This window comes from Cnephaeus nilssonii, assembly GCF_951640355.1.
Source record: "Cnephaeus nilssonii genome assembly, chromosome: 14".
NCBI classification, from domain to species: domain Eukaryota; kingdom Metazoa; phylum Chordata; class Mammalia; order Chiroptera; family Vespertilionidae; genus Cnephaeus; species Cnephaeus nilssonii.
Window position 1 is genome coordinate 9,246,628 of NC_137085.1, and position 19,022 is coordinate 9,265,649.

At 36.8% G+C, this 19,022-nt stretch overlaps 2 protein-coding genes across 5 annotated transcripts in view; both read right to left on the reverse strand.

The window, feature by feature from the left end:
* The window catches only part of RABGAP1 (RAB GTPase activating protein 1), a 126,424-nt gene that overhangs the window by 34,460 nt on the left and 72,942 nt on the right, over nucleotides 1-19,022 (reverse strand). The gene's annotated exons all lie outside the window — the stretch shown is intronic.
* Nucleotides 9,028-18,075, reverse strand: GPR21 (G protein-coupled receptor 21). Its single transcript, XM_079790061.1, has 2 exons — nucleotides 15,020-18,075; nucleotides 9,028-14,598 (listed from the first exon to the last, which is right to left on the reverse strand). Exon 2 carries the CDS (start codon nucleotides 14,204-14,206, stop codon nucleotides 13,157-13,159), a length of 1,050 nt encoding a protein of 349 aa, XP_079646187.1. The 5' UTR covers nucleotides 14,207-14,598; nucleotides 15,020-18,075; the 3' UTR covers nucleotides 9,028-13,156.

Sequence of the window (19,022 nt, forward strand, 5' to 3'; positions counted from 1 at the left end):
TTAGAATACTGAAGATAAAAAGGCGAACAGAGGGAGCTGCAGAGCTATCTAGAGCAGTGGTTCTCAACCACTGTGCACAGAAGGGTCTTGGGACTGATTCCCATTTCAAGGGCTATCAAGGCACATGCAGGAGGCAACCAATCAATGTTTTGCTCTCACATCAATATCTGTCTGTGTGTCTCTCTCTTCTCTCCCACCATCCCTCCCTTCCACTCTCTCTCTCTAAAAAAAAAAAAAAAAAAAAAAAAAAAAAAAAAAAAAAAAATCAGTGGAAAAAAATATCCTCGGGTAAGAATTAACAACAACAACAAAAATGCATCAAGCCGAAACCGGTTTGGCTCAGTGGATAGAGCGTCGGCCTGCGGACTCAGGGGTCCCGGGTTCGATTCCGGTCAGGGGCGTGTGCCTTGGTTGCGGGCACGTCCCCGGTGGGGGGTGTGCGGGAGGCAGCTGATCGATGTTTCTCTATCATCGATGTTTCTAGCTCTCTGTCCCTCTCTCTTCCTCTCTGTAGAAAATCAATAAAATATATTTTTTTAAAAAAATGCATCAATACAATCATTAATTGCAACAAATGTACCATATCAATGTAAGATATAGGGGAAGCTGTGAAAGGTATATGGAAACACTGTATTATTTTCACAATATTTCTGTAAATATAAAACAGTTCTTAAAAAAAAAATAAAGTTTATTAAAAGAGAAAAAGCCCTGGCCAGGTAGCTCAGTTAGAGCATCATCCTGATACACCAAGGTTGTGGGTTTGATCTCCGGTAAGGGCACATACAAGAATCAACCAATGAGTGCATAAATAAGTGGGACAACAAATCAATGTCTCTCTCTCTCTCCCTAAAATCAATAATTTTTTTAAAAGCTGTATTAAAAGAAAGAGCGACAGGAAACACCTCCTTATTATACAAAATAGAAAGTCAGGCTTAGTGAGGGTAAGCCACTTATTTGTACTTATTAGGCAATCAATAAAATGCTGGACTAAATTTGTGGAAGAAAATCGGTGAAATGAACACTGGGAGGAAGTTCAACAGAAACCAAAAGTAGGCTCTGTTGTTGTGAGTGATTTCTAGAGATTTCTTTCCTGGCTCCAATTCTTACGTTCTTTTAGTGTATATGATAAAGCAATGGTGAGACTTTACTTTTTAAAATTTTAAGGCTCTTCTAAAATAATTTGTGCAGAGAAAAATCTAAGGAAATGATGTTTGTGCCATTTTCTTCTCCCTGTGTTGGTTTTGAAAGTCGTCCATTAGTTCAAACAGTGGTACCACATTCTGTAATTTTTCTGGATGACTATTTTTATACCTTACTGTGAGAATTGGCCCACTGGGTAACTTCTCAGGATTAACAAGGTACTGGGAACAGGAGGAAACCCTTTGAATACACACCCTTTGTAAACTCAAGTTAAAAAATAGAAAACTAAGAATGGCAGGAAGAAAAAGAAAGTACCCAAACAAAGAAAATGTAATGGAAGGTTGCCATGAGAAATAACCAGCATAGGAAAGATTATTATTTCCATAGTAGCTTAATGCCTAAAGAAAAAAATTAGATCTTAAGACTAGTCCAGAATGTTATACATGCTTTGTTAAAAGCCATCATGTAATACTTAAGAAAACAATAAAACAGAAACACCAAAACCCCACTCAACTCCATTAAACGATATCCTATCTTTACAATATGCTTCACAGAAATAAAATAATCTTTTGGTTACATTTTGCTCTTAAAAAGTCAGCTACAACTTGTCAGAAATAATTTTGACAAATTCACTTTGACAGAAATAATTAAGCAAAGATAACAAGAGCTAAGACTGATCTGTAGTCACTATTCTAATTAAGCACCTTATATACAGATGAATCACATAGATATATCTATTGTAACAACCCTCTGAGGTGGGTTCTGTTATTTCTCCCATTTCACAAATGAAGAAAGAAGTTAAATCACTTGGCTAGAGAATGAGGAGCTGGTATTGGAACCCAACTGTTTTGGAGGTTTTTTTTCTAGTCCACATTCTTAACCCAAATACATATATTGTGAAAGTGAAGAATTCTCTTCTCAGCCGAAACCGGTTTGGCTCAGTGGATAGAGCGTCGGTCTGCGGACTGAAAGGTCCCAGGTTCGATTCCGGTCAAGGGCATGTACCTTGGTTGCGGGCACATCCCCGGTGGGGGGTGTGCAGGAGGCAGCTGGTCGATGTATCTCTCTCATCGATGTTTCTAGCTCTCTATCCCTCTCCCTTTCTCTCTGTGAAAAATCAATAAAATATATTTTTTTAAAAAATTCTCTTCTCAGTAGTCAGTGGCACTTATAATTCTCAATACATAAAAAAATGTTTTGGTTTTCTAGACTCTTATAACTGAAATCGACATGACACAGACTTGGAAAATGTGCCTTTTCTTTTTACTTGTATAAAAGTGGTTGCTTCATTGGATGAAGGCTGTTCACTGTTTATGAAAAAGCAGAAATCACTAAGGTCCTAATGACATGTAGACCACAATATCTTGGTCTCTCAAAGAACCACCTTCACAAGATTGTGCTATTGGCATGTTTTAAGAATCTATTTAAAAAAAATAAAACAACACACAAATGCTATTGAAACTTTGTATTGCATAGTGAGATAGGTGATGATACCAACCACATTACTCAGTGTCCTTATCAGAAATTCTGTCACTCCTACAGAAATATGGATATTTTTCCCCCATGGAATTAAATGTCCATTTTTCTTTCGGCCTACAGGAAGCTCAGGACAAAGTTCACAGTCCAACTTTAAGCAATACAGGATTTCATGGCTTGTCTGTCTATTATCTTCCTGTTCTACCTCTATTTTCCAAATCTCTTCCTTATTTATATTTTCCTATTTTATTGAATTATAAATATTTTAATAAAGTACCTCCATACCTTAAAAATATGAGGTACAGTGTATTTATATAAAAAGCCCTTCAAGTCCATTTCATAGTTTAATCAACAAGAATTCTATAAATAAATATATCTGATGGATGGACAGGGCAAGTCATCTTTATCTTAAACTCAGATTTCAAGGACATAAAACACATGTGCCTATGCACACATACTGAAACTTGTCCCTGTGTGACCAGCACTGCTCCTCAAACAGCATCCTTTCAGCCTGCAGTGCTGCTCTTCCCCACCAGTGCAACAACAGGGACTTTATTTTAGTGGGGATGGGATTGGTTAGATATTGCTTAGTGTATTTATCTTGGGGATTTGCTCTTAGAGAAAAAAATAATTAATTTCAGTAAAACTGTCACTGAATAACACTTAATAAAAGACTTAAAAAGCTGAACCAAAAAGAGACAAGAAATTGATGTTTAACCTATATAATATATTGTGTTGGTATTCAGTAATTAATGCTTTAAAACATCCATTTCCAATACATCACACAGAGAGCAAACTGGAACTAGATTTCCACAAACATGGAAGTAACTGAAGGCATTTCAGTATATCGCCACAACTACGTGACAACTGGAGTTGTACTTTTGACAAAGAATGGAGAAGGCGGAATTTGGGTGCCCTACTGAGACCACACAATATAATGAACAGAACTCTAACTCTGGGATCAGGAAATTCTGTTTCTGAATACAGCACCCCCTCTCCCCCTTAATTGTGTGGCTTTGGACAAGTCTCTTAACTACTCTGAGCCTTAATGTCCTTCTCTGTAAAATCTAAGCTATGGTTCCTTCCTTACAGAGTTTATGAGAAACAAATGAGATAATGCATGGAAAGCAGGTATCATGAGGTCCTGTACATCAGTGGTGGCTCTACCCCATCATACTTGACATTTATGATGTTGGCATATTTTCAACCTTGGGAGGGAAGCCAAGGGACAAAATGTGTTTGGCAGATTTTCCCATGTTTGGGACTTAGTGCCCTGTTGGGGATCTGCAATTCTAGATAGCATGCAATTCAGAAATCCATTGTATTTTACCAACATCATAATTTATCTTATCCAAATGCAATTACAAAGAAGATAAATCAGGCAACAGAAAAAGTGATACAAAATGTAAATAATTCATTAAGTGGCTTTTTAACCTATGAACCGTGCTAAACAAAACACCGTAGAGCTCAGTATAAAGTACTTTTGTTGATTATCTTAAAAAAATTTTTTTTTCTCAGAGAAAAAAAATCCTTTTGAGTTTCTCTATTATCACTGTCTCATTTAGTAAAGAGCTCTTCCATTTCAAGACAATCAAATAACTATACCAACCCCCTGGTAATAATCCTTATTTACTCTCCTTTTCTTCCAATAGAGAAAACAACTTATCTCAAGCATGACAACTATGTAATCAATGAACTGCCAAAGAGTCTTTATTACAGACAACTGACCCAGAAAACAGGCTCCAGAAAAGTTTGCCAAATTAGTGCCTCTAACTTTAATACATTCTTAAGCACTATGAATAGTTATAACTTATATTAAATCTATATCATACAAATGTAATAAAAAATTAGATGACTTCTTCAGGAAAAAAATAGCTCTTTAATAAAATAATGTACTGCTATCACATTGTTTCAATCCAAATATGGCATGATAGTGCCATTCTAAAAATAAATCTAAGTCCCATGTGATATGCAGCCTTTTAGCTATGTTCATTTCCTTTTAGGGCTCAAGTTTCCCACAGGAAAATTATTCAATGTTTGGCAAAACTGTCCCAAATCATCTATAGATGATTTGGGACAGTGCTAACTGCACTGTCAACTTTTTTCCTGCTTTGCTATTGTTGATTTGCCTACACAATAATCCACCAAGGAGAGGCCAAGGAGCAGGAAATACTCAAAAGCTATTGCCTGACAAAAGTGAATACAGAAAGTGTCATTTTGAGTTAAAAAGTGGCAGGGGAGGTGACTTATGAGTCAGTTAAATTAGAAGCCACAAAATTATTACATACAAAGTCATATCCTAAACAAATGTTTCTTATAACTATGATGACTTTCAAATACTTATTTTAATTGCATTTTTATATTATTGAGCAAAACTGCGCATCAAATACCCTCTCAGTACAGCTTAATACAGATTGAATTATTTGCTTAAAAATTTTGTAAAGCATTAATGTGCTAAAAATAAAATCCTCTCAAAATCACTCTCATAATATACCACACACACAAGACCCACATTCTTTAAGCAATATTTTTATATAACCAAATCAAATTATGATTTTTAAGAAAATGTTTTATAAAGCTCAAGATACTGTTTTATTTTTAAATTTCTTTTTTTTTTTCTGAAAATAAGTCGTCAGATAAAAGTGTACTTACCAAGTAACAAAAATATATAGCAGCTGTAAATGGCCAGAGATGTTAAAATACAACTTTAAAACTATAGAGGCCCGGCCAGCGTGGCTCAGTGGTTGAGCATTGACCAGGAAGTCATGGTTCAATTCCTGGTCAGGGCACATGCCTGAGTTGTGGGATTGATCCCCAGTGTAGGGTGTGCAGGAGGCAGTCGATCAATGATTCTCTCTCATTGTTGATGTTTCTATCTCTCTTTCCCTCTCCCTCTCTGAAATCAATAAAAATATATTTAAAAAAAACCACAACTTTATAGAGTTCCTTGCTCATGTAAGTTAACAAAACATTAAAATGAGAACTTGTGTTTGAATATTATTGGTCACAAACATCTTTATCAGTGTATTGTTGAACTGAATTTAATATTCTGTAAGAGGTCTGGGTTCATATACATATTCACAGACTACCTTTATTTCTATTACATATTTTTATATAGCTTTCAGGCAAAAGTTTTGTTTCCTTGAACCCCAATATATAAGGAAAATCATGTTTGAGATTTAATTTTCTACTAAAGAACTAATCTTAAACAATGATCAAGAAATGAATATTTAAAAGCTATTATTTCATCATTAATATATCAAGCTATAATTACTTAGATGTTTCTATTAACCTAAAAACTTAAAAAATTATCAGCACCTAAGTATAATACCAACCAAATTCTCTTATAATCCCTTACTACACAGGTAGTAAAAGTCCTCCTGGTATTCAATTATTTTTATGTTTTTCTATTTAAAATTCTTGACAAAGAGCAACTTTAAAAGTTACAAGCAGTTATCTTTTATTTAAGTAAAAACTTCACCCTGTAATCTCACCAGCAGTACAAATACTACAAACACCAATGAAGGCGTTCCAGAACCACCTATTCATATTTACTTTCCCTAGCAACAATTCTGAGGTGGTTGCTAGTGATCAAGAGAATTTTCTAACTAAGATTTTGCAAAACTCAATTTATTTGACTCAAAGTACCAATGAAAGATTACTTTTACTTATTTTATTTAATACACACCCAAATCTAAACAATTTTCTGCCGAAACCGGTTTGGCTCAGTGGATGGAGCGTCGGCCTGCGGACTCAAGGGTCCCAGGTTCGATTCCGGTCAGGGGCATGTACCTTGGTTGCGGGCACATCCCCTGTGTGGGGTGTGCAGGAGGCAGCTGATCGATGTTTCTCTCTCATCGATGTTTCTGGCTCTCTATCCCTCTCTCTTCCTCTCTGTAAAAAATCAATAAATTAAAAAAACAACAACAATTTTCTTTTTTTCCAATCCTCCCATTTTCTAAGCACTTGACAATGTTGAAGAGTTCTTTGGACTTATTTTGGTGGCATGACTGAGTCTAAGGGAGTGTAAGAGCTGGATTCTAGTCCCAGTTCTGTGACTAATGAACTCTGTCACTATTCTGGATTTCTCTTTCCCCATCTGTGAAAGGGGAGCCTAGATTATGACCTTTACGTGATCTTCCAAGTCTGTCACTTTGGGATTCTATATTTATGTCATTCATGTACTCAAAAAACCTTTAATCCATCTCCAATTCCTAATTAGAATCTAATCCCTTAGCATTTATTCCAGACCAGGTAGGCCCAATTTAGCTTTTGACCATACTCTCCATTATACCTCAACTTGAAACCTCTGGTTCATCCAGGCTGTTCTATTCACTAGGAAGAGAGCAGCATAGTTAACATGGACGGAAAGTTCACTGAAGGCCAAGCACTGTGCGAATAAGAGCTTTACTATTAATGTAACATGCATCTAATCTTGAATCGACTCCTATTATGATGGTGCCATCTGCACTTAAAGATGAATATCCTTCTGAAGTTCAGAAAGATTGAGACCACCTAATAAATCAAATTTTGTTTTAACTTTATTTCCAGTGCTCTGTAGGGTATAATACACATAATCAGTATGATGATGTTAACAATACATGGTGTTAACATAATCTAAATAGAAATGGTTTCAATCATTACAACTATCATATCATGAAGGAGAAAAACTTTTAAAAATGAAAAAGTCTTTTGAGTCAGATTCTACTCCCCAAGAGTCAATAAAGACAGAGACCCACAAATACTTTTTTGTTGTTGTTTAGCTATAAATAAATGGCTTTGGCAGTGGGGATTTCCCGAGTCTTTCTGGAATATATTTCAGAAATAAATCATGCTATTCAATGTTGTAACTTTTGCTTTCTCCCCCAAATATTGTCTTACTAATTCAATTCAACAAGTATTTGTTGAAAGCTAATAAACAGAATTTAAAGTTTTACTTTTAAAAGTCTTTATTACTGTATTTTGTTCAAACCAATACAATCTTTTGGTAACAAACTAATAAATAAGCCTTTCATTAAGTGACTACAGTCATGTTAACGTAACATGAAGATGTGCTTTTTACTTTGCAAAGGGCTTTCTCATGTCATATACTGGTACTGTTTGATAATTATAGGTCACTTTATTAGACTCTTTTGTCTATTGATCCTTTGGGTTTCTTTAGTCCTGTCCAACTGGATAATTTATGCCAATCTCATTCAAGCAGTAGGGACTGATAAGACTATAGAGTCCTATTCACCCAAAGCTTAGCTATCTCATATACTGCTTTCTAAGGAAATCAATCTAACACATATCTCCTTACCTACAAATACTACACAGTACTTTGTATACCTGTCTTCTATTGGTTAAAAAAAAAAAAAAGTTTAAAAATCTAAAAAGAGCCCTAACCGGTTTGGCTCAATGGATAGAGCGCTGGCCTGCGGACTGAAGGGTCCCAGGTTCGATTCTTCAAGGGCATGTACCTTAGTTGCGGGCACATCCCCAATAGGGGGTGTGCAGGAGGCAGCTGATCAATGTTTCTCTCTCATCAATGTTTCTAACTCTCTATCCCTCTCCCTTCCTCTCTGTAAAAAATCAATGAAATATATATTTTTTTAAAAATCTAAAAAGATCCAAGCATATACCTATGAGGCATAGTGACATAGTAAATTAGGAATCAAAAAGGCCTTATAACCTATTTTTTTTCTTTCCTTCAGTATTCTATGTATCAAAAAGGTCTGACAGCCCAATTCTTCCCCTACAAACCTGATAGGATTGTAAATTCCTCCCAATTATTATTTCCTAAAGATATAACTCCTAATCCCCTCTCCTTCTGCCTGTTCCCATTTGGATTAGTTGCTTTCTAGGTCTGCAGCACATCTGACTTCCTAGGGCTTCCCTTCCCTATAACCGTGGGAATTTTCTTCACCTCTCTCCTATGTTGGAGTCCTTGTATCCTGGGTTCTGTATCTTCCTCTTTCTTGATTTCATCTCTCATTCTGGGGAAACATATCCTTCAGTTACTTTCTGAGAAAGTATGTTAGACAAGTAAACATTTTGAGACCCTGAATATCTCAAAATGGATTTACTTTACTCTCACACTTGAATGAAAAGCTTGACTGGACATAAAATTCTAAGTTAAAAATCACTATGCAAAATTTTGAAGTTATTACTCATTATCTTCTTGCTTTTTTAAAAAATATGTATTTTATTGATTTTTTATAGAGGGGAAGGAAGAGGGACAGAGTTAGAAACATCGATGAGAGACAAACATCGATCAGCTGCCTCCTGCACACCCCCTACTGGGGATGTGCCCACAACCAAGGTACAGGCACTTGACTGGAATCGAACCTGGGACCCTTCAGTCCACAGGCCGACGCTCTATCCACTGAGCCCAACCAGTTAGGGCCTTCTTGCCTTTTTAAGGTGGAAAGTCCAAAGCTATTCAGATCCCTGTAACTACGTTATGATTCCACCCTCCCACCCCTATTCCAGACCAAGAAGCTTTTGAATTTTTTCTTTATTCCTAGTGTTCTGAAATTTTGTAATGATTTGCCATCAAAGTCTTTTTATTACATTAAGCTGGTCCTTTTCATTATGAAAACTCATATCCTTCAGTTCTGGAAATTTTTCTTCTAATACTTCTTTGAGAATTTTCTTTTTTCTCTATTGTTTCTAAAATCATGCTAGTTAGGTGCTGCACTTACTTGACTGAACTTCTAATTTGTCTTGCTTTCTGTCTACTGTTTCTGTCTTTTGTTTCACTATCTGGCCTACTTCAATTTTATCTTCCAACTTGTCTAATTTTTAAATAATCTGATTATACTTTAAATCTCAAGAGCTCTTTCTCATTATCTTTCTGTGTGTTTTGTTTGTTTGTTTTTTTATTGCATCCTACTGTCTTTTAATGGATCCAAAATCTCTGAAAATGTTATACTTGATATTTTTTGAAGTTTTCATATGTGACTTGCATTGTTTTGTTTCCTCTGATTTATTTTGTTCTGGGCTCTGTGTTTTATGTGAAAAGATTTTCTCAAAAGGCCAGTGATCTCTGGCTGACTGCTAATATTAAAAGCAAAGGAGTAAAAAACGAACTAGTAATAGTAAACCCAGATTTTCTGATTATCAGTTCAAAGTTCAGTTTAAGCATACTGTAATGCCATCTGTCTCCCAAATTTTGAAGAAAAGCCAAATTACTTATTTACAGCCATAGGAAAATTGTATAGACTATTCTCAGAGTCTGCAAAATATACTACTATATATATATTTAATATATAATATTTAGTATTTCTTAAACCTAACGTGGAAAAATCAACACATAGACTAATTAATGAAGACTTTTAACAACTCTCATCATGCCACAATTCTCCATCCTTAAACTTCCCCAAATCTGCTCATATAACAGTAAGTTTTGGTTTGCCAATTATTTATTTAACAAATCTTTTATGATACAAAAACACATAGTCAGTGAAATTAAAACATTTCCTACAAAACCACTGTGCAGATTTTAAAATCAAACCTAAAAAACTCTCAGAAACCACTCTTATTATCTGAGAGCCTGCAACCTTTATTTTCAAGTTCAGAGAGGTGGACAATGCATTTATAGCACAAAAATTCAAGTTTTTCCAATCCTTAAAACAGAGAACACTATTCAAGTAAAAAGTAAAAGCCATTGTAAAATTACAGGCTCAAAAAGGAATTTACCCAGCGATAAAGCCTAAAGAAAACCCTTTCCAAAATGGAATTTAGGGTGATTCAACAGGTCCATGAAAAATTTAAATATCTATTCTGGTGTAAGGTAGTTCTTTTATTAAAGTGGAACATTTGTCTTTTTGTAATACACCTTCACTGAAATAAATCATTGTATAAAAACCACACATCTAATTTACAAATACAATTAGTATGATCTTAATTTAAAATGTATTATGAAATAATTTTGACACAATCACCAAAAGCTCATGCTGCCTCATATATCAGTCATATACCATATAAAGTTAAACGTGTTGTATTGCCACGCCCAAGGTAACTGGAGTCTAAAAATATACTTTTTTCTCAGTCTGAACTAGTCAGATTGGTATTTAACCCAAACATCATCGAATGTTGCATTAAATATGGCAGAACGAAAAGATTACTTAAATACAAACTCTACAAATGTATCCCATAGAAACTGCCCCCTGCCACAGAAGATTGAATCTAAGCATATCCCCTTTCACCAACATACACACACGAAAATGAAAATAAAACAGCAACACAGACAATAAATGTGAGAATAGAAATGATACCTGGAAGAAACTATAGAATTTATACAGACGGTCCAATGAAGACAAGATAAACTAAAAAAAAAATCTGACATTAAGCAAGTATCAATTGGCAAGGGGATTAAGAGCTTTATTTTTCTTTAAATTACTCAATTTACTTACTTTCTACTTCAGTTTTAGACTAAGACACTGATAAAGTTTCTAATGTGAAAAAAACAATACCTCTATGACATCTAAATTTGGTATTAGGAAATGTAAAAATCTATTAACAAAAGCTCTTATTAAAAGAGTTATTTCCAGTCACCAAAAACCAACTTGATTAGCCATTTCCAGGAAGTTAAGCACAAATTTTATTTTTTCCATTCTCACAAGATGGAACCCTATTGAAGGGAAAGATTAAAAGGACTCTCAGCCCACCAAAAAGTAAAATCTACTGAAAGTCTTTAAAATTCCCATATTTCCTTAATGAAAAATTCTCAAGCTAACTTGGTAAATTTGAACAGATTACATTCTCCAGCATACATGAAAAAAATTTTTTTTGAACTGTGCTACTTAAAGAAGAAAGTGCACAACTTTTTTTTGGAATTCAAAAGAAAAGGTTTTCCACTTGACCTGGCAATTTAAAGACACTGCTAACTTAACTTGCAATTTCAATATGAATTCTAAATTTTCAAACAACTTAGAATCAAATTTTCCAATATAAAATATAAAGAGCAAGCAAGTTTTAGGGAAGTACTCAGAATTTTAAGTTTAAATTTTATATATTACTTAATCACTAAAATAAAAGTTTAAATAGAACACATTTGAGGTTAAAATCAAATCAATATCTAAAATCATAAAGCTGCCCTTTATTTTAAAAGGGGTAGGAACTTTCTTCATATTATGATGGAAAACCAAAGCATTATCTGCCTATATTATAAATATCCATGTCCTTTCTTAGATTTAAAAACCTACTTTCACCTATGTTCTTTGGGTTTCTTCCATCTTACATCTCACTAAACATCACTATAGCATCCAGATTACAACTTCTGGCCAAAGACAGAGATCACATAAGTTCCCTGAAGGCTTCCAAAACATTAAAACCAGCAGATAAGTCGAGGAAATACTCATTCCTGGGGCTGCTGGGAAACCCTTCTCTCCTTTCAGAAAATAAACCTCTTGCTCTAAAGATAATCATCTAAGAACAAAACACTACTACATACAAATACATAGCATTCTCAATTAATAATTCTATAGGATAATAAAATCCTACAGAGTAGGCTAGTGCTTTGGCTTAAAGAGAAAAGAAAAAGACTATTAAGAACTGTATCCCAAAGGATTACAGCAATAAAAGAGAGATAGACAAATCAGAATTTCTCCTCTTATGCAAATGTGGACTCCTTAACACTAACTAAAAGAATGCTTTAAAAAAAATTAGTTGCTACTTTATTAGTTGATTCCATTTAACCAAAAGAGAACATCTCAATTAATCCTCTTCTATTTTAAAAATGAACTAATTAAATGTACATTTTACTGTAAAAGTGAAATCTAACTCAATTCAAATATTCTCAATACAGATATACACACAAAGGCATGCGCAAAAATACTGCAACAGAATCACTTTCAATGCACACATTTCTTTAGATCTCTCTTAAACATGACACAAAAAGTAGCTCAGTTCTTCATAAATTGTCTAGTATTTGCACTTTAGCATCACTTTCATTGCAAAATTCTAAAATTAGTATTTAGTTGTCCACATTATTCACTGTATTGAGAATTCTCTCAAGAGAACAAAACATAAAAAATTTGGATATCTAAATGAAAGTGCTGAAACTTGCAATGTAATACTTAGGCATACATAAACAAAATCTTAAAACCCTGTTAATTCATCACCATATTTTAATATTTGCTGTTAAAATAAATAAATTGTATATGAAGCCCAAACAATTGGAATGAATCCAGAAAAGCCACAAGAAAATGATGGTATTTTAAAATGGTGACGCTTTTCACACCCAGGTTTAGTCATGCCAGCCAGAGAGGTGTGAGATATGACTTTATTCATTTTAAATCTGAGAATTTCATGGCATCACAAAAATTGGAACCAAGAGCAATTTATCTTCATGGTCCTGATTCTTCTGATTTAAAAGCACTTTTAAAGAAAAATCATTTCTGCAAACGTAGGTTTTTTGGATGGATCATTTGTTTCCTATTGCTCAGAGTCAAATTATTTTGTCCAGATTTTCTAGTGAACAAGGAATACATAGAGAGAAAAAGGGACTCCCCTCTGGCCCCCCACACACATACAATGACCCAATATCTGAACCTCTTTAGACATGGCATCCATTAAGAGGGCCTTTGCTCCTAACTGTGTAAGGGTCCTTAGCTATCACCTGACTTGCACAAGAAGTACACATGGCCCCCGAGAGGCGCTTTAGTCCCCTTTGGAAGACACTGTTGGAGAGACTATAAATGACACAGTTGCAGAAACTGTTACTAATGGCAAGCCAGGTGGTCAAGAAGGATGCGAAGCGGTTGCTGTGGCCAGTGGAGCTCTCCAACAAGAAGTAGACGATGTATGGCAACCAGAGGATGTAAAACACACTAGTAATCCGGAACAGAACCATGGCATAGCGCTTGTCCGGACAGGCCTGCACCTCCCCAGTCTCCCCACTCTGGCTGCTGAAGCGAGCTTGCCTTTCGCTGATTTCCTTTGTGTGCTGCTGGCAGATGCGGAAAATGTTGAAATAAGTGAAGCACACAATGAGTGCTGCTGGGGCATATAACATCATCACGATGAACAGGGTGAAGTAGGGGTCGGTGCGCCAGGACTCTGCACACCACTGAAACACATCTCCATGATATCCAGGTTTGCCCCAGTGGAAAAAGGAAGGCAGAAAGACCAGGGTGGAATACAACCAAATCAGGAAAATACACAGGCGTAGTCTCCAGGGTGTAACCAGGGTGTTATAGGTCAAAGGTTTAGTGATGGCAATATATCTATCGATGCTGATACAAGCCAGAGAGGTCATGGAGACACTTTTCAGAACTGATACTATAAAACCAAACACCTGGCAAGTCAAGGACTCCTCTACTGGAAGCGGGTAGTGGAGGAGTGATAAAGAAGGAACCAGGCAGCTGACCCCAACCAACAGGTCAGCATATGCCATAGTCTGGATAAAATAACTTGTAGTGTGATGGTTCAACAAAGGTGCACAGTGAAATACAAAAATCACAATGATGTTGCCAGAAATAATCAATACAGTTAGAAAAACAATAATCAACACTTCCAAAAGGCAAAAATCGACAGTTTCCAAATAGCCAAATGCCAAGAGACAAAAAGGGTGGTTGCTCTGATTACCATCCAAGGTGGAGTTCATCTTGAGCTCAGGAGTAATCTCTCACTTCATGCTGCCGCTTGGCCGCTGCCAACAGTTCAAAGGAGCAGCTGCTGTCATTGCGGTCAGCTCTCTGTGTTTGTAATAATGCCCAAGGAGCCTCAGTCCCCAGGCTCGCGATGGTGCTGCTCTGATGCATTGCCTGCAGTACAATCCCCCTTTAAGTCCTTGGAATAGGGAGAGCCAGCAGCCGTCGTCTGGCCAGTCCCAGACACGGCCATAGTATCAGGTTTACCATACACATAGTGCCAGGGGAGTAAAGCAAATTCTGGGTACAATGTCTTCAGGCCAATGAGGGTAGGGAGTAGGGGCAGAAGAGAAGGGAAGAAAATTAGGAGCTTCAGCAGGAGTTGTAATGAGTCTCCTCTGAATAGCTGATAGAAGAAAAGGAGAGAGCATTTTATATTATGCATCCCAATAAAAAAAAATCAAAGAATCTGGCTAGCTCAGGCTATCATCCCTCCCACTCCATCCCACCCCACCCAGTACTACCCTCAGTAGCACCCCACATAACTAATTGGTCCTTACTGTACAGAGGAGGTACAGCAACAGCAAGCTTTCATGATAAACAACAACAAAAAAAGAGTCAATTGCAGTCAGAACAATCTACCCCCATTTTCCTTTCACTGGAGCCTTATGAGGAGAAAAGGAAACCTGCTTATTGCATTTCTAAAAACATTTTACCATAATTACCATGAATAAAATAACTTATTTTCTTGATTCCCATGTAATATCTTGTCTCTTTGAAAACATTTCAACAGAATTTATCTGTCTAGCTCAATTTCAGAGTGTTACCTGTAATTCTGCATGCTGCAATCCAAACAAAAGCCACAAAACATCCTTAACAGAAAGCCTTGCAAAGCAGGAATGTGCCTCAGCCTGGTTTACTGCAGAACTGAGACACGGAGGGAGGGGATAAAGGAGTAGGAGGGGAAATAGGGAGAGAGGGGGCTTGGGAAAGGGAAGCAGTGGGGGAGGGGAAAGAAAATGCTTGTGCAGGCACACACTCTGGCATCTTCAGCAGCTCATTCCGATTCATCACCAGAGAGGCGCTCCCCGATTTCCAGACTGCACAGTGGGGGAATAACTGAACACGCTTGCAGTGCAGTGTTTCAAAGCTGTTTCCTCGTCTATCTGGAATCCCCCCTTTTGGTAGAGGAACATACCTCAAACTGCTAGTAAGGAGAAGGGGTAGTAACCTGAACAGAGAGCCAGCCCGGGATTTAAATTGAAACACACTGCCAGAGGGGAATGCTGAGAGGAAATTCCCATTTCCTTGTAGCATTTTCCCAAGGAACGAAGAGCAATGTTAAAGAATGGAAGTGTGTTACGAGTGCAAGGCAACTGAGGAATCAATTCAGCAGCACAAGAAGTTCTAGCTAAAAGGCTAAATATTCAGCATTAATTTTCTCATGATTCACTGGATATTGACCAATATTAAGAAAGATGACCAAAATAACAAGCAAACTTAAAAATCAAGAGAATTTCACCCTCGTGTACACACAGAAGAGGAATTCTGTTATTCCTGTATTTAACACTACCTTAGTTTCAAGATGCCATATCTTGCTTCTAGTTTGCTGAGACACAGAACACAAACATATAACAAAAGATGGAAAAGTAAAGGTACCATTTCCACCAGGCTTGAAAATCAGAGGAAATTTCATGGTACAAATTAGCTTTTGTATCTCAGAATACACAATCTTGTTTGTGCCTACTTAAAACAATGCAAAGTGAGATTTTTTGTGGCTCTTCTGGTAATGTTGTAAATGATGACAAATTTTAGCTAATTAGAAAATATGTATTTTTAGTCTCTTTTCTTCCAAGTGTCTCTGGATTTTCAATTCATCCTTCTCAATAAAGTTCCACATACCCAGCACAGTAAAAGAAAATAAACAAATGTTGGTATTTCAAAGCATTCCAGAAGATATGCATACCTGGGTGGAGATCAATGTTATGTGATCCAATTTGCATTTTTTTGTTTCACACACATGCTTTCTCATTGCAGGCAAATGGACAGCCATAATCAGAACTCAATTACATTTCAAGATCTGAAACACTATCCTTATACAAAGGCAAGAAACTAAAAAACCTACTGAGAATAAGCCTGATAGCCATTTGGACAGGTCTTATTGTAAAACATGGCAAAGTGTGGCATAGTAAAAGGACCAGTGGCACTGAACACTCATCTAGTTCAAATCTTAGCTCTAATATTACTTAGCCTGTCTTAGACTCAGTTTTATCATCTGTAAAATAAGGATCATACTCCCTATTTCATGGGACTGTTGTGAAATAAAGACTTCCCAATATGTATCACATAGGTAGTATAAAACTTTACTTTTTCTCATGCAATTAAAATAGCCTGTGCTTTCCTACCAATCATGTTGCACTGCTTGAGGCTGGGCTCCTGAATATAAAGTGCCCTCTCTTACACAGTTATGATACTTTCTGAGGCCAGTGAAGGTACCTGGGAAGGTGATATGGTATCAATTATTCCCTCTACACAAATAATTTCTCTGCCTGTGTCACCAGCCATAAATTCATTCCCAAGCTCCCTTTTCCATCAACAATTTGCCTGCTGTCACACAACTACAAGACCTGGATGTCCTGTTGAGATTTCAACCAGAGCACCCCAGATTAAATAGTTTCTCCACCAAATAAGCCTGTCTTGTTTTTCCCCAATGTTTTAGGCACTCAAGAATGAAACTTAGAAATCATCTTGACCACTCTTACTCTCAATACAATGTTCTTAGGCACAATTTCCTGGAAATCTATTTCTACAACAGCTCTCAAATTCACTTCCTCTTCAGTTTTTACTACTTTACTTTAGGCCATCATTAAATATCGTCTAGACTTCTAATCTTACTCATTTTTCTAATATATTTATTTCTGCCTGATTGAATATCCAGTACCGCATACTTTATTATGGTACTCCACTGTTCAAGAAGAGTCAATGGCTCCCAATTGCCTTTCCAATCTGATACCACTATTCCACATCCCCCCAAACAACTTAAGCTCCAACCAAACCATTCATCATAAACTGTATTTTTGAGCTCCCATTTTTGAGTGCTTAATAAATATTAAATGAAAATAAGGAAGCTTTAGTTCAATAAACAGAAAAGGCATTTGCCAAAGTCAGGAGTCCAGTCTTTTCCTTGTGAATTTGGCCATGTAACTTACTATCTCTACATCCCAGGTTACTCATGTTTAAAACTAGATGGTTAAGCTGATAAAAATATATTACATTGGCTGACAACTTGAAAGAATTAAAAATGTAATAAAAGTGCAATAAAACTACAAGCTGTTATACTACTACCATTAGTACAATAATAGGTCTTCTAAATTTGTTTTTATTTTAGTAAAACCAGTCTTTGGAACTGTAATCAAAATCCTATCTAATAAAGAGGGAATATGCTAATTGACCCTCACACTGTCCCAAAGATGGTGGCACCCATAGCCAGCCAATAAGGAGGGAATGTGCTAATTGACTATCACGCCCTCAAAGATGGCAGCGCCCACAGCCAATAAGGAGGGAATATGCTAGTTGACTGCCATACCCTCAAAGATGGCAGCACCCACAGCCACAAGATGGCAGCGCCCAGTCCCCTCAGCCCCACCAGGGTGGCAGGCATGCAACAAGGCCGGGCCCGCCTGGCAGGTCCAGCCACTCCACGCACCTGCCTCTGGAGTCCCCCAGTCCCCTCAGCCTCCTAGCCGCCCAGGGCCGGCCTGAGGCAAAGGCAAGCCTTGGATGGCGGCTGCCCAGCCGCCCAGGGCTACCCGAGGCTCAGGTAACCAGGGCCGGCCGAGGCTTGCGCTGCTGGCAGTGGCAGCAGCAGAGGTGTGATGGGGCATCACCTTCCCCTGATCGCCGGGTTGCCTCCTGCCCCTGAGGGCTCCCAGACTCTGAGAGGGGAAGGCCGGGCTGAAGGACCCCCCGCTCCAGTGCATGAATTTTCATGCACCGGGCCTCTAGTATTCATATAAAAACAAACAATCAAACAAACAAACCCTGATAGCCACACTTTATCAAATCAGTCAGGATTTAAATGTTTTATTTTGAGGAAAAAAACAAAATATTTATGACATGGGAGCAATAAATCTATGTCCTCACAAAAATCTATACATTTATTTCCTTTTTAAAAATAATGCAGTCTCATGATGTATTTGATTTTTACAAAAGAGAGAATAACTATTTCTGCATATACATGACTGGAAGGTAATTCATTAAAATTCAACTCTACTTTTCACTGATGGTTGGATTACAAGTAATTCTTTTCTTTTTTAAAATATATTTTATTGATTTTTTACAGAGAGGAAGGGAGAGGGATAGAGAGCCAGAAACATCGATGAGAGAGAAACACCGACCAGCTGCCTCCCGCACACCCCCCACTGGGGATGTGCCCACAACCAATGCACATGCCCCTGATCAGAACCGAACCCGGGACCCTTCAGTCCGCAGACCGACACTCCATCCACCGAGCCAAACCGGTTTCGGCACAAGTAATTCTTTATTTTCTCCTTTATGGTTTTCTTTATTTTATGAATTTCCCAATTTCTATGTATTATTTAATGTTTTTTTTTGTTGTTGCTGTTTTTTTAAAAAAACAGACAAAATAATATATGACATGTCACTTTGGGAAAGATAACAAAAAAACCTGGCTGCAAGATTTTTTTTTGGCCTTCACTCTATAAATCAAGTCACTCTTTTCTCCTCCTTTAAATTTAGTCTTTGAAGGAGCTAAGCCAAAACAACCCTTCCAAGGTAATTTTATATGTGAAATTTCAGAACATACAGCAT